Genomic DNA, 15,857 nt, shown 5'->3' on the forward strand with positions numbered 1-15,857 from the left:
ATTTACTCTATATAGAACTGTATAAATAAAGAGATATGCATATGTATTTACATAATACTTGAGAAAGAGGCATTCATTAAGGATGTAGAATGAATTATGGAAATGAATTACAGAACACAGATAATGATTCATGTGTTAGCTGTTTAAGCTGGAGATGGCATGGGGGAAAAAACTGTTTTTATGCCTAGATGTTCTAGTGCACAGAGATCTGTAGCATCTGCCTGAAGGGAGGAGCGCAAACAGGTTGTGTCCGGGGTGAGAAGGGTCTTTGATGATGTTACCTGCCTGTTTCTTCACTCTGGAGTTGTACAAGTCCTGAAGACTGGGCAGGTGCACACCAATGATCCTTTCTGCTGTCCTAACAGTCCATTGCAGTCTTCTTGTTTCTGATTTGCTGGCTGACCCAAACCAGACAGTTATAGAAGAGCACAGAACCGACTCAATAATAGCTGAGTAAAACTGTGTCATATGCGCCTGTGGCAGGGTGGACAGGTTGAACTTTTTCAGTTGATGAAGGAAGTACAACCTCTGCTGGGCCTTTTTCACAATGGTAAAAAGATATAAAAGGTATATGGCAAATACGGTTTTTAGATATAAGTTTTAAAGGCACAATATGTAATTTTCGCCGCTAGAGGTTGCGTATTCAAAATAAACAAATAGACAAAGGCGTAGTTTGATGACGCCGTGACAGAGTGTGGAACCATGGCAGTTGTCGTCTTCATCCCCACAGCTGATGCAATCCGACGGGACACAGGCAGAAATCATGTTCATGGATGAGCTAATGATTCGTTAACGTAGTAGAATGAAGCAGGGTGAGGCTGAAAGCCATCGAAGCGAAACGAGGCTGCTGAACGAGCGTGACACATGGCTCGAAAGCAGCGGAGCTTTTATTATGCCACAGTCGGCCGCTTCCGCTCCTTCCGGTCGTGTGTATGTGGGAAAAAAAGCAGCACTGTTTTATCAAACTAGATACATTTGAAAGTTCTGTTACAATGCTACTCTCTGCGGTCGTCACCGGTCTATTAAAACACACAACATATTAAAGCGTCTTTGGTGTTCCCATGTTTTCTACAAAACAAAACCGGAAATCGAGGAGTTATGACGTCATTGGCAGGCGACACAATGACACTATGGACACGGTCCGCTTATTTCTCTGGATTTAAACATTCTTCGGAACATTTGGGATAATGTAAGTACACAAGTCAGCAAAATATATAACACTGTTCTAGTGGTTTTTGGATATTTTAATAAAAATATCTTACATATTGTTTCTTTAATATTTGTTGTTTGGCTAACTGCTAGGGGTGGCACAAGAAAATGCGGTTCTGTGAGATGAATTGACAATGAACATACCCTGAAAATTAATGACAGACAGTGAACCTCTTTTAAAGTTGTTGAAGAAATGCCTGGAGGAACTTTTCCATGAACCAATTATGTTAACCAAGTGTCATTGTTAGGGTTAGCGCTAATGCTAGCACTAGTTGACAAGAATGTTGTTATATGAATAACAAAATATATTGTTTCAGGGACATATCCTGGATAAATCATGTTGTGCAAACAATCTCAGCATCTGAATCACAGTCTCTCATTGTTGTAATTTGACAGATCACTGGAAGGAATCTTGATTGTCAAGTTTGTAAATCTACCCCAACAATAACTTGTCTCCTTCCTTCTCTTGTGAAAAGAAGTGAACTTATTTGTATTGAACGTGCACTTTTTTAATCTTAAATATACATTTTTAAAAACGTACTTACTTGCAGATATTATAATATTAATGAAATAAAAAGCCACTTAACTCTATTTAAAGAGTGTATGTGTCACGAATCCGGTCCATGAACTTTCCTTTTCATTGACTCTCTCGCACCACACAAACTGTTGCATAGCACCCCGGACTACATTTCCCATCATGCATTACTGATTGCACTCAGCACGAATTGCACACACCTGTTTACACTGATTGCACCCAGCTGTTTCATATCACTCCCTCACTATATAACACTCACTCTTATCCCTTCCCTCTGCCGAGTATTGTTCCGCATTTATCACTCCCCTAGAGATAGCGACTCTACAGAGCCCCCGTTTGTAGCCTTAGCCTTAGCCCTTAGCCTTAGCCCTTGTCATTTTCCTTAGCCTTAGCCCTTGTCATTTGCCTTAGCCTTAGCCTTAGCCTTAGCCTTCTCGGTTTCTGATCTTCGCCTGGTTCCCTGGATTCACCCCTTTTGTCTTGCCCTTTTTGATTCTGTCTGCCGATCGTCGACCTGCGCTAGCCCTAGGACTATTCTTGTGTTTTGCCCACCATATACCTGTCTGCCTCTATCTGACCCATGCCTGTTTTGACCACGTCTCTGTCTTCTCCACAAAGTTTGCACATGGATCCGCACGTCTCACGTCTCGTCAGCCCTGTAACAGTATGCTGTTTCTTAACACACTGGAGTAGACTTTTAAAGAACATTTTGTTGTAATGGCAAATTAACAGTTTGAGTACAGTGTGTAAAATCATTGTTTTATTATTCTTTTGCCATGCTTTTAAGAAGTAAACTTATTTTGCTGTGTTGACTAACATACAAAACACATGTGAAGTACTTGATTATAAATGTAACTGTAGTGTTAATTGGCAAATGTTAAATTAATATATTTTAAATGTAGTAAACTGCCTCTTTATTACAAATTTATATTTACAAATATAATTAAATGCATGATATAAAAATGTTTTCATATAATATAAATGTAAACTATAATCCTTTTTTTCAGGATGTCTGAAAACATTACATTCAGTTCACACTGAAGAGTATTTTTTTTTTTAAGTATATTATTTCTGTAACAGATTCTCCTTTTAAAAGTGCATTTCTTTTTCACAAGGGCTTTTTTCTGTTTAATACGCAGTGTTTGTTTTTTGTGTCGATAACATAAGTTACCCTAGCAAATGTGCATCATATAAATCCAAACCAAGATTTCCTCCTGATTTCACAAGGGCTTTTTTCTGTCTCTCTGTCTTTTTCTAATCTTATCTCTCTCTCCTTTCTCATTCCATGGCGATCAGTAGCATTCATTGCTGTGGTGTGGAATAATTAAACCATTCAGTGAGCATGGCTTTCCTGTAAAATACAGCTACTCCTTCCTCATTTTGATGGGATGAGTGCTTTTCCATGGCACAAGTCCCACCGGCTGGTTTCTGAATGAACATGGAGAAGGTAGAGTGAAAGGTTGCACAATGATTTATTGCTGGATTTGCACCTAGATCCCAGTCAGATAACTCAAGTTCAATAAACTCCTCTCACATACACACACGGCTTTCTAAGACGGCTGGAACCAGAGCTGTTAGCCCTCCATGCGCCTGCAGATAGATTAGCATCCTGCTCAAAGCAGCTGCACATCAAAAGAAGCTTTGATGCTTAGTATGGCTGCAAAGAGGGGCAGGTGAGGGAAAGGGTGGCCCATGCCGTCAATGGGGAGTCTGGGAAATACTTCCAGCTTTTAGAGCTGGAGAAATCTATAGCCTTCTCGGAGCGGGAGATAGATGTAGAGCCTGGGAAAAGGGGGAAACCTGCAGCTTTATTTGGGATGAAAAAGCACCTGCTTGCTGCGGTGAGGGTGGCCGTGTGCTCTGGATGTTCAGTGGTTTGAGTGGGACCATATGGAAGGCCATTCATGTCAATGATATGATGAACAGATGATTCTTCAAGCTTAGTACTTGGTATTTGCTTTTTAGCAGTGATCGTTCAAAGCATAAACTGAGAAATGAATGCCAAGGGTTACATGAATGCCAGAAGTTAATTAACACTTCCAAAGTATAATTGCTCACAACTGTGAAATGCAGCTAAAGAGAACTCTGTGTTTGCCAGTCTAATCTGTCAGTTGTTGTCTCTGTCTAAATTATTGTTTAATTATTGCTTTTATTACATTGCATTGTTAAACACTCCACTAAAATATTGTCTCCTTTCATGATCTTTCTTGAGAACTAGATGAAAGCTGGGATTTCAACAGAAAACATGCAATACGCAGTGTTTGTTTTTTGTGTCGATAACATAAGTTACCCTAGCAAATGTGCATCATATAAATCCAAACCAAGATTTCCTCCTGAATCATAAAGAGACAGCGATCACCTTCTCAGATCTAGTCATGACCTTAATGTCAAATTCGATACAGTAATGTGAAAAGTTTTAGTCCTGTGTGAAATAATAAAAAAAAAAAATCATGTCAAAAGTAGATTGTAACAATTTATTTCTTTTAACTACTTGTATTAACTAAATTAAATCAACATTTGTCATGAGCATCCAAAACAGCTTTTGTCCTTGGTACACTTGCACACAATTTTAAAAGTGCAGTATGCAATAATGACGGCTAGTATTTTAAATGGTTACTGCGATCCAAATTAAAAACATAGTTTCTCCCCCTCCTCCTCAGACTCAATGCTCACACGGGTTGTCAGATTGAGGACATGCAACACGATCGAGCGCAACTGACAATTAAAGGCGACGAACTTTACACTGAAAACTGATGAGTTGATTTGAACATGCCTCTGGTCATACAGCTTTTAATATGGACGCCAAAGCTTTTTAAATCAGGTAGAATTTGCAATCTTTGACCCAGTTCGTTTGCTCGCTTCCATGGCTGCAGTATGCTTCTGCAAACTGGCAACCCAGACTGTCGACATATTATTGGGTAAACTGTAATTGGGTGGAATCCCACCGACCAAAACAAAAACAGACATCCTGACACGGAATGCTGATTTTCAAAGCTGAATAACTGGCTGTAGCATTGTTTTTCGGAGAAACAAGTATGTGAACTTAGCATGTTACCTAAATATCTGCAAATGTATTATAGTGTTTTTATATGTTAGTACAGTCAAAAAATTACATAAAGCACCTATAAGGTATATTTACAGGTATATTTCTCCAAGCATCCTGGAAATATTGCCACAGCTATTACGGATTTAGTGTTTCTCATTTGTTCCATCTCTTTGAAAACTAAAATAAAAGCTAAATTAAATTAAAGCTGAATTACTCCAAATCTGCTGTGATGAAGAAACAAACTCATCTAGATCTCGGATGGTCTGAGGATGTGAGTACATTTTCAGCAAATTTTCATTTTTGGGTGAACTATGCCTTTAATGGCAAAAGGACTGTTTGGAAATCACAATTTCCTACTGGTACACTAAAGCAAAAGATAAAAATAACCATCTTGAAAAAAAAAGAAAACATCTGACTTGCCTAAGATTTCTAAACAATACTGTATTGTACACCCCTACATCAAAATAGAAGTAATTCATCTTGGCCTAAGCCAGTCATTATTTTCAGCAGGGAGTGCTAATCCAAACATGCATACGCCACCTTGTCTGGTGTGTGAATTGCACATCTCCTGATGCTACTGTTGTGCAATAACTGTGTGTGTTTTTAGCCACCAACTGTTTGTGTCTGTACCCACCAAGAAAGACTAAGAAATCACAGATGGCAATGACAAAGCATAATCAAAGAAAACAACGACAAAAAAGGTTTTCCTCTGGGTGGAAGCAATCAAGCATCCCCTAGCAATTATTTGATCACAAATGAGTCAGGTAGCCCTGGCAGTGTTGTTTCAACAGAGGGAATATGGCAGACACACTCCGTCGATCCACCCTGTTTTATGTGTGGCTGTTACAGCTTCTGCTGGCAAATATCCCCGAGAGCGTGGGATAGTGTCTTGCAGTTTTTAATTAATGCGTACGCCTGGTGATGTTAATTAAAACCAGACTGATCATTACCCACCAGGAAAGATCATATGAATGCTTGTTACTCTAATAAGCATTAAACTCAGGTGCAGTTTTTAGGGGCTTAAAGAATAATTTTTTTAAATGGGGATTTTTAGGTAAATAACTGCTTATTCAATTTATCTTTGCTTTGTTAAATATCCTAATAAGCGGGCTTAAATGGACAGTCCACCCCAACATTTTACAAAATCACTGAGTGAAAATTATTTAGCCACCCTCATGTGATTCCAAACCTGTATGCATTTTATATATTGCTATTTTATTTCCCTGTAGAACACAAAAGAAGATATTTTGAAGAATGCTGGTAACCAAAACAATATTTTATAGAATGTTGGTAACCAAAAAGATATTTTGAATAATGTCGGAAACCAGCAAAGATATATTGAAGAATGTTGGTGACCAAAAGTATATTTTTAGGAATTTTGGTAACCAAAAGTATATTTTGATGAATGTTGGTAACAAAAATATATATTTTATAGAATGCTGGTAACCAAAAAGATATTTTGAATAATAGTGGTAACAAAAAAAAAAAAATATATATATATATATATATATTGAAGAATGATAGTAACAAAAAAGTATGTTTTAAAGAATGTTGGCAACAAAAAGTGTATTTCGAAGAATGTTGGTAACCAAAAATATATTTTGAAGAATGTTTGTAACAAAAAGATATTTTGAAGAATGTTGGTAACAAAACATATTGAAGAGTGTTGGTAAACAAAATAACTTTTTGAAGAATGTTGGCAACAAAAATATATTTTGAAGAATGTTGGGAACCAAAAATATATTTTGAAGAATGTTGGTAACCAAAAATATATTTTGAAGGATGTTGGCAACCAAACATTTAGGTTCAAAATGACTTCAATAGTATATCTGTCCATACCATGGAAGTGAACATGACTCAAATCAGTTTGGTTACCAGCATTCTTCAAAATATATTCTTCTTATTTTACTCCACAAATGAAAGAAACACATATAGGTTTAGAACGAAATGAGGGTGAATAAATGATGACAGAATTTTCATTTTTGGAATCTATCCCTTTAAGGCCTAAGAGTTAGAAAAATGATGTGAGTTTAAACTGATTGTGTCATTTGTAAACCTCATTCTATTTTAACATACTTCTCTTTACAGCTTTTCTCTTTACTCATACATTCTTTACAGCTGTAGAAAGACTACATCTACATATATCATCATCTTGGACAACATCCAAAAGCAGAACAACATGTTTTTGTTGAAACACAAAAGACTTAGTCCACGCCTCTTAAATACACTTAGAATGAAAGTATGCAGGGTACATTCTGAAAAAAACTGGTTCTCCACTGGGCGTGCATTCATTAAATTGAAAGATTGCAATATCACTTACTTCATAGGTTTGAACAGTGCTTGTCCATAGTTCTGGAATGACATGATGAGCTTCAGCTGAGTGCCACCTGACTTCATAGCTGTGAAGGAAACATAATTACTGTAACACCAGCCGACCAGCTTTCTAAAAACAAGACAATATGCACCCACACACCCACACACACTAACACAATCTTCTCTTCCAGCGTTCATGCTAAAAAGCTTTCGCTCTAACTCACACAAGCATGTATTAGCAGTGATGTTTTGCAGTCTTGTAAACAGTAGTGATGATTTCTTAGTGTATTTCATCAGACTGTCAGAAAATCTCATGAATATATGTAGATTCCCACGACTAGCTAAGCAACCATCTGCTGTTTATGAGAGTGGAAGAGTTAAATGGTTGAAACATCAGTAACGAGTTATGGCGCAAATTTGTGAGTTACTACAATATGACGGCCTCATGGTACTTCAAATGAAGGGTCAATGACATGACTCTTGTTTTTTTTGTAATTCACACCAGGGTTATTATAGTTATAGTAAATAGTAAAAAAAAGAAAAGAAATGATATGTTATATCTAATATATAATGATATATATATATTAGTGCTGTCAAACGATTAATCGCAATTAATCACATCCAAAATAAAACATTTTGTTTACATAATATATGTGTGTGCTGTGCATATTTATTATGTATATATAAATACACACACATGCATGTATATATTTCAGAAAAATATTTTGTTTATATATTAAATATATTTACTTATAATATAAATTATATGAATATAAATATAGACATGTTGTCACGCCCCTGGACTCATTATGTTGTGTTTTCCCTCCCCAGGTGTGCCGTGTTCCCTTTAATTAGTCATTCCTTGCACCTGTGTTTTCCCAATCACCCAGTGTTTAAAATCCCTAGTCCTTTCAGTTGTTTTTGTACGTCTTCCTGTGTGTGTCCTATGCTCCGTATATATAAATACACACACATGCATGTATATATTTCAGAATTTTTTTTATGTTTATATATCAAATATTAAATATAAATATATATACATGTAAACACATGTACAGATTTTCAAAATATATACGGTATGTGTATGTATTTATATATACATAATAAATATACACAGTACATACACATATATTATGTAAACAAAAACTATTTTGGATGCGATTAATTGTTTGACAGCACTAATATACAGTATATATATATATACTGTATATATATATATATATATATATATGTGTGTGTGTGTGTGTGTGTAATACACTACATTATATTTTATAAAGATTACATTTCTGCTTAAAATATATGCTAAAATATGCATTTTGTTTGGGAGAAAAATAAATTGTGATTGTTTCCTTAGGACTGTGTGAGTAGTACCACATCTTCGTAAGCATGGAAAACGTCCTTACGGTGACCTAAGAACTGCAGATATTAAACAGCCCCTGATATCCCTTCAAAGAAAGGTAAAAAGACTTTCATAAGAATGAACCAATCAACCATATGGGCATTTCATCTCAAATGAAGTCCCTTGCCAGTGTGCACAAGCAGTTTGTGTGTGTATAGGCCTTTGGCAGCTTAAGTTAGTCACAACAAATCATATTTACTACAAAGCGAATAATCCCCCAAAATTACACCATACTGTCTACAGTGAAGTGATGTTTCTCACGGCTTTCTCAGCAGGGGCTGTGTCAGTGCATGTCTCGCAATATCTTTTTAAATGCCAGATCCAGACACTCTAGTTCTGGAAGTCTTAAAACTATGAGAAAAGTCAGGATACTGACCTTAGATCAGCAGAAAACTATTTTGTCAGGCTGATTAATGAGATTGGACAGCAAAGTTGGCTGATACGGCTTTACGTTGAGTAATCCAAAAATTCTGTATCATATTTCCCCAGAGGGCACCTGTGCAATTCTGCAGCAGTAAAGTCTTATTGAACTCATTAGTTGAGCATAGACACGTCAGTTGGAACCAAGCCATAATGCCGTAGCTCTTAGTGTTATTATCTGGTGGATCTGGGTCTACACATACACAAATAAGTATTGTTAAACCACACATCTTTTGATTTGCTTCAATCCCTGGAGAACTGCTCTATTTATTTGATTAAATCTGTCCTATTTTTGCAAAATGTTTCCAGCAAAACACTATTTTAGAGTAATTTTTGAAAGCACAGCAATCACAACAGCGTTATTCACTGAGTGCTAAATTTATAACCTTAATTAATCCTAATATGACTGAAATTACCTCCAGGAAAGTGCTATTTGTTCCAGAGGCTGCAGTGAACCACTCTGTAAAAAGTGAACCAAGACCATAGGGGGTGAAGAGTGATTTTTTTATGTTAAATATCTTCTCCTATCCCTGTTAAATATGCAGAAAATTAAGCCATTTGTAACTTTCTGAAAAGTTAATATATTTGAATGTACTAAATTACAACTTTATCATTAAAAATAGTTTAATTACAAATATAGGCTATATTGTAATACGGCAGTACACTTTAACCATATTTCAAAGACAACATAAGTAATTATGAAATTACATATACAGTGAGTGGGTCGAAAAAACTGTTCAGCTAACTGATTTTAATATAAATTTAAACTATAATACATTTTCATTAACATGCAATTAAGTGTCTGAAAACATTACATTCATCTCACACCTGTTCTTTTAAACTAAATTATTTCCATAACAAGTACTCTCTTTAAAAGCTAAAGTGTACTTCTCTTTTCCCCGCAAAGTTGGTGACACTAGTGGTGCAGAAATTACTTCACTATTAATAATCTATTTTCAGTAACCCTTAAAATGACTTTATTTGCTCTCAGGTTCATTAAATAATATTTTTCATTCAAATAAATCCTTTTCATTTAGATGTTAGCTACCAGACAAAGCAAAGGGAATTTGATGTATGTAGTTATAGTTTCTTAAATCAGAGACTGTTTCATAAGAGCATCACAATACAGACGTCTCACACTGCACAGGGCTGGAAAAAATAAGTCACGTAAGATCTTAGGGTGGACTTTCAGAGACTAATGGAGGAAGAGTAGTTGTCAATCATACTCTCTCTTGGGAATAAAAGGATGTGTGCGTGTGCCGCTTCTGCCATCATTCTGCCTACAGAAATAGGTCCTGATGTTCACTAGCCATCTCAAGTGCCTGAGTGCATGCACACATAAACATGTCTATGCGGATCATTCTGTACACCTCACAAGCTTCTAAATAAAATACTTCCAAATGGCACTGTCCACGAATAAGGGACAAAAATACGGTCTGAAACTCTTCAAACTGAAGTCAAATGTTTCCTTTTTCAGCAAATGAAGAGGGAAAAATGCTGCTTATCCTTTAGAAATGTCAACCTCAGACTAAATATTATATTATATTAAATATTATATTAGCATTATATTATTTTAGTACGTTTAGAAGCCAATTTCTGCCACATAAGAAAAAAATTTATGTGTTGAAAAGTCGAAATTATGACATATTCATAAAAATGAAATGATGACTTGCTAAGTCGAAATTATGACTTTAAAAGTCATAATTATGAAATAAATGTAGAAATGATTTTAAAAGTCATAATTACGAAATGAAAAGTTGAAAATATACAGAGTTCTGGCATGAAACTCTAGATGGCGCAGTGCGATGCCTTAGGCTGGCCACAATAAAAGGCCACTCTAAAATGTGCAGTTTTATCACACAGCACAATGCCACAGATGTCGCAAGTTTTGAGGGAGCGTGCAATTGGCATGCTGACTGCAGGAATGTCCACCAGAGCTGTTGCCCGTGAATTGAATGTTCATTTCTCTACCATAAGCCATCTCCAAAGGCGTTTCAGAGAATTTGGCAGTACATCCATCCGGCCTCACAACCGCAGACCACGTGTAACCACACCAGCCCAGGACCTCCTCATCCAGCATCTCCTCCTCCAAGATCGTCTGAGACCAGCCACCCGGACAGCTGCTGCAACAATCGGTTTGCATAACCAAAGAATTTCTGCACAAACTGTCAGAAACCGTCTCAGGGAAGCTCATCTGAATGGTCGTCGTCCTCATCGGGGTCTCGTCCTGACTGCAGTTGGTCGTCTTAACCGACTTGAGTGGGCAAGTACTCACATTCAATGGCGTCTGGCACTTTGGAGAGGTGTTCTCTTCATGGATGAATCCCAGTTTTCACTGTACAGGGCAGATGGCAGACAGCGTGTATGGCGTCGTGTGGGTGAGCGGTTTGCTGGCCAGGTTTAAAGAAGCACTTGCCATTCTTGTTGTCCGGCAGCTTTGGGGTAGAATCTGATATCATTGTTGAGGTTGAACAAGGTGTCATCTTCAGAGAGATGAGGCAGGTCGGTCTTATAGAGGGGATGCTCATAGAGCGCCTTCAGTCTGGAGAAACTATGGACAGCTCTCTGCTTCTGTCCGCTCACCGTATCTCTCATCAAAACCCTCTTCTCCGAGCCCAGCTGCAGCTGTCTCACTTTCTTTTCAGACTCGGCTCTCTCTGTCACCTTCTCCCGCGAGTGCGAAGTGAGGTTGGAGTTTGGTTCATTGCTGAAATCCTGCAGTAGTCTCAAAGAGTGTTTATTAGGCCAGCCCGGTTCGGCGGCGCCGGCTCTGGCGCGCTGTTTGGCCCAGGATCGAGGCTCCTCGCCCGGTGTGTGAGCGCAGGAGCAGCCGCCTCCACCTCCAGCGCTGGAGCTCGATCCCGCCGCGCGCTTCTCCAGCTTGGGTAACAGGTCTATCATGATGTGCATGGTGCAGGCGACGAGAAACACCATTAAAATCAACACGCGAAATTTACGAAATAGGATCATCTTTACACCTAAAGCACTTGCCACAATATGATACAGGCTATAATAAAGAGATTCAGGGGCGCATGTGGTGTCCTACTGTAATCCGCGTAATGATGGGAGATCCATGTTCAAATAGGTGCGAAAATCTTCTTCTGCATCCTGCGGTTCCCAGATGTATCAAGAACGATTTCTTTTCGGCATAGTTGCGAGGAGCGCGATTTTGATTTTAGGCGAGGTTCAGATGTCCTGTCGCATCCTTACAGGTTCATGATAATGCGCATCTGTAAAATGTCCCGGTAAATAATGACAAAACACGAGGAAATCGCCTCTGACTTCTCAAGAGCCGCACTGATGTCGAATCGGGAGTCCCATGTGTGGATATCTTCAGTATGTGAGGAGGGAGATAAAGTGCATTAGTTCTTCATGAGGAGCAGGCAGTGACAGGTGTAGATTTATCAGTGCCCTGTGTGTTAAATATTGGGATCCTGCCTCTCCTCGTCACAGCATTCAGATTGGCTGAGTCCATGAGACTCAAGGAAGAGCGACTCAAAGATATTCGGCTTGGAATGTCAGTGTAGTTCCTATTTGTGAGGACAGAGGGCGCGGATGCGCATTAGACTGACATTACTGGTGGTAACGTTATTCTAACTTCCATTAATGGAAAGCTAAATAATGCTTAATAGATCAGAGCATACTATATTACTATTAAGGTAAATATATGAGCCAAAGGCTCTTGGTGTTTTGAATGTGTATTTGTTAAAGAAATAAGTCAAAATAAAACTCATGTCATTGATTTTTTTTCTCACCGAGGAAATAAATTCATGCAGGTTTGGAACGGCACAAGGGTAAGTGATTGAATAATGTTTGTTAATGTTATTCATGAAAGGTTTCAGTGTCTGGTGTTATGGGATTGATCTGTTCAAGCTCAGCATTTAAGTTTTTAAAGTCAAATACCGTATTGCGATATGCAAGAGCTATCCATAAACGCTGAGACTTCTGGTTGGGAAAGATCAGTTTAACGTACTTTATAGACAATTTGAATATAATTTACCAAACTGATAGTCACCAAAGAGATTTTGAAAGATTAGCCTCAAAAGTGGAGGATTGAAACTAGGCAACTGTCAGTATTTTCATCAGAACAATGGTAGGATTTTATCACCATCATAACACTACACTGCACTACTTGAAGAGTTATGAATTTGATATGGCAGTCTGCCATGGCTTATGTCTGGGGCATGTATTTTGACGAGAAAGCATTTATCTTCTTTGCTTTGTCTTAATAAGGATTATTACTGACACAAAACAAGCAGATGAATAATGATGTCTCAAAATTAAATACAGTTTAACACAGAGCCCTGGGGGTGATGTGAGAGAATGTTCTATTTTTTAATAAATCTGATTTAAATGTAAAATTTAGAAAAAAATAATTGGGGGAAATCTATGCAATTATGCCAGTAACAATAGGTGATTGTTCTTGAACATCACCTTTTGAGCTCCAGGAAGTGTTTGAAAACATGATTTAAAATCCTGCTTTATCTCATTATGGATTTTTTTTTTTGTTTGAATCATGCTGCTGCTAGTGTTCTATAGAATTCAGTGTTATATGTCAGTGTTATAAGTCCTGCCATATGTGTTGCCTCTATTTGCTCCCTCTTCCCTTATCTGTGCTGCAGGATCTAAGCAGCTGGTGCTAAAATTATCCCTAATATTTCCTAGATCTGCTGTTGAAGTATTTGCTGGAAAAACAGCCAAAATAGTTTTGCAGAAAAACACGTGTGGGTGTTTCTTCAACTACTTTATTAAAACTAACAGATAAACTGAACTTTTATGTTATGTGAAGGTCACATTTAAACTCTTAAAAAGTACATATTTTGTAGGAGAGATATGAATATGGTGTAGGAGAGATATGAATATGGTTTCAGAAAATCTACCAAGACATGAAGTGTTCTGTCCACTCTTGTGTGCAGAATACTTGTAGTATATAATAAATGGTAGTTATATCCTCATACAATTCTCAGTGGAAAAATATGAAAAGACTTGCAGATTACATATGGTGTGGTATTACCACACCATATTGTAATATTGTAAGTATTACAAAATGTATTCTCGGTTGACATTGTCATACCCGTGTAGTCTGAGCTCATCTTGGAGGATAAAACTCCTAAATTGTCTATATATAGAACACATTTATGAATACAGCATGAGGGTGAAATAAATCAGGGTTATATGTAGGCCAGGACCCCTTTGTTCAACTGCTAAATGACTTTAATGAACGTTTCCATATTTTGCACTGTCCTCCTTAATGTAAGCCAATTTCAGCTCCTTTTCAAGATATAACAAAGGATCTGGAGCAGTAAAGATGTTATCCTTTCTGCTTCTATCCTTCGCTGTTATGCTCATCTGACATGATCCGAGAAATCTGAGCGCTTGTAAGAACAGGCCATTGTGTTTATTATGAATCACAGTAGAGTGCTTCATTAATAGCTGGCCAAAGGGAGTGTAACAAAAGGAGAGCACCTTTTGTCCCTCTCATCTTTTGACATCATCTCCTCATCACAACCTGCATATTAAATATGTATACCATGTAGATCGGCTCGCGATACTGTCCATGTTGTGACGTTTTCAGTTGGTAAGTCACAACCCAAAATTGCACCACAGGTCTGTTCTGTTTAGACAAAAGGAAAACAACAACAACAAAAACAATGCTTATTGCACATAATAAAATGCAATTAATCATAAAATCATTAGGCTAGAAAATTTAATAATTTTTAAAGGAAAAGTTCTTCTTCCAAAATTTTTTAATTTACTCACATGTTTACCCACAGGCCATCCAAGATTTCGTTTTTGAAGTTTGTTTCTTCATCTGTACAGATTTGGAAATTTAGCATTACGTCACTTGCTCACCAATGGATCCTCTGCAGTGAATGGGTGCCGTCAGAATGAGAGTAAAAAAACGCTGATAAAAGCATCACAAAAACTTTTTATTTTTTTTATTTTTTACTTCAGACCATTACATCTGGCTAAAATACGAGTCCATAATCCATTATATTGCTTAAGTGAAAATGGTCTCATCTGAATCATGTGAGAAATATGCACAGATCAAGTTTACAAGCGAAAGCAGTTAAAAACAGCTCTAAACAAATATGTCAGTGGATTTTGATGTAAGAGGACAGCAGGGACTTGTGCTAGTATTGGCCAGAAGGGACCAGTTTAAACTTAAAATACTAAATTAACATTTAAATGGTTAAAAGAAGCAGCTTTTTCATTTACAAGATGTTAATTGATGTACTGAAGTGGTGTGGATCACTTGTGGATTTTTATGATGTTTTTTATCAGCTGTTTAAATTCACTGCAGAGGATCCACTGGTGAGAAACTGATATAACTGATATAAAGCATTTCTGATGAAGAAACAAACTCAAATACATCTTGGATGGCCTGAGGGTGAGTACATTTTCAGCAAATTTCAGCAAATTTTCATTTTTATTGCCTTTACATCCATTTTTTTAATGAAATGCTTCCCATATCTTTTACATAAAAACACACGTTAATTAAAACTCACTACTTTCAGTATTAATACATTTCAATGTTTCATTTAAAGACTATTTTTATAATTTTTAAAAACAATTTTAGTACTTTTCCAAAGTAAAACCTGGGTCCTGAAGTGAAACAATATGATAAGCGCTGCTTAAAAGCACAAATGTGCTACCCTCTTTGTGACTGAGCCAGAAAAAAAATGATGAAATTAATTCCAGTGTCTCGCAACAGTTTGAAGGCAAACAAAGTGTCAGCATTTCACAACTCTGCCTCAAATTGATTAACATTCCTTTTTGTCAAAATTATTCATGGCAGCGCGAGATGGATTTTTCAATGCAGGCTATAATACAGCGTTGAGGGGCTGTCTATTTAGGGGGGCCTAAATAAAGCATTGTAATCATCCTAGCTGTTGCAACAATATTTCATTACCTCTCAAACAGGTCTGTGAAAA

At 37.1% G+C, this 15,857-nt stretch overlaps 1 protein-coding gene across 1 annotated transcript in view; it reads right to left on the bottom strand.

Annotated features, from left to right (window-relative positions):
• LOC107555651 (extracellular serine/threonine protein kinase FAM20C-like) overlaps positions 1-12,386 on the bottom strand; it is a 70,131-nt gene extending 57,745 nt beyond the window's left edge. The window contains exons 1-3 of the mRNA XM_016238515.1: positions 11,335-12,386; positions 10,090-10,117; positions 7,111-7,189 (exon numbers count right to left, since the gene is read on the bottom strand). Of these exons, the coding sequence (XP_016094001.1) occupies positions 7,111-7,189; positions 10,090-10,117; positions 11,335-11,892 (665 nt within the window). The 5' untranslated portion in view covers positions 11,893-12,386. The remainder of the gene's footprint in view (positions 1-7,110; positions 7,190-10,089; positions 10,118-11,334) is intronic.
• Between the last annotated feature and the right edge of the window lie 3,471 nt (positions 12,387-15,857).

This window comes from Sinocyclocheilus grahami, unplaced genomic scaffold (assembly GCF_001515645.1).
Source record: "Sinocyclocheilus grahami isolate Dianchi unplaced genomic scaffold, SAMN03320097.WGS_v1.1 scaffold542.1, whole genome shotgun sequence".
NCBI lineage: Eukaryota > Metazoa > Chordata > Actinopteri > Cypriniformes > Cyprinidae > Sinocyclocheilus > Sinocyclocheilus grahami.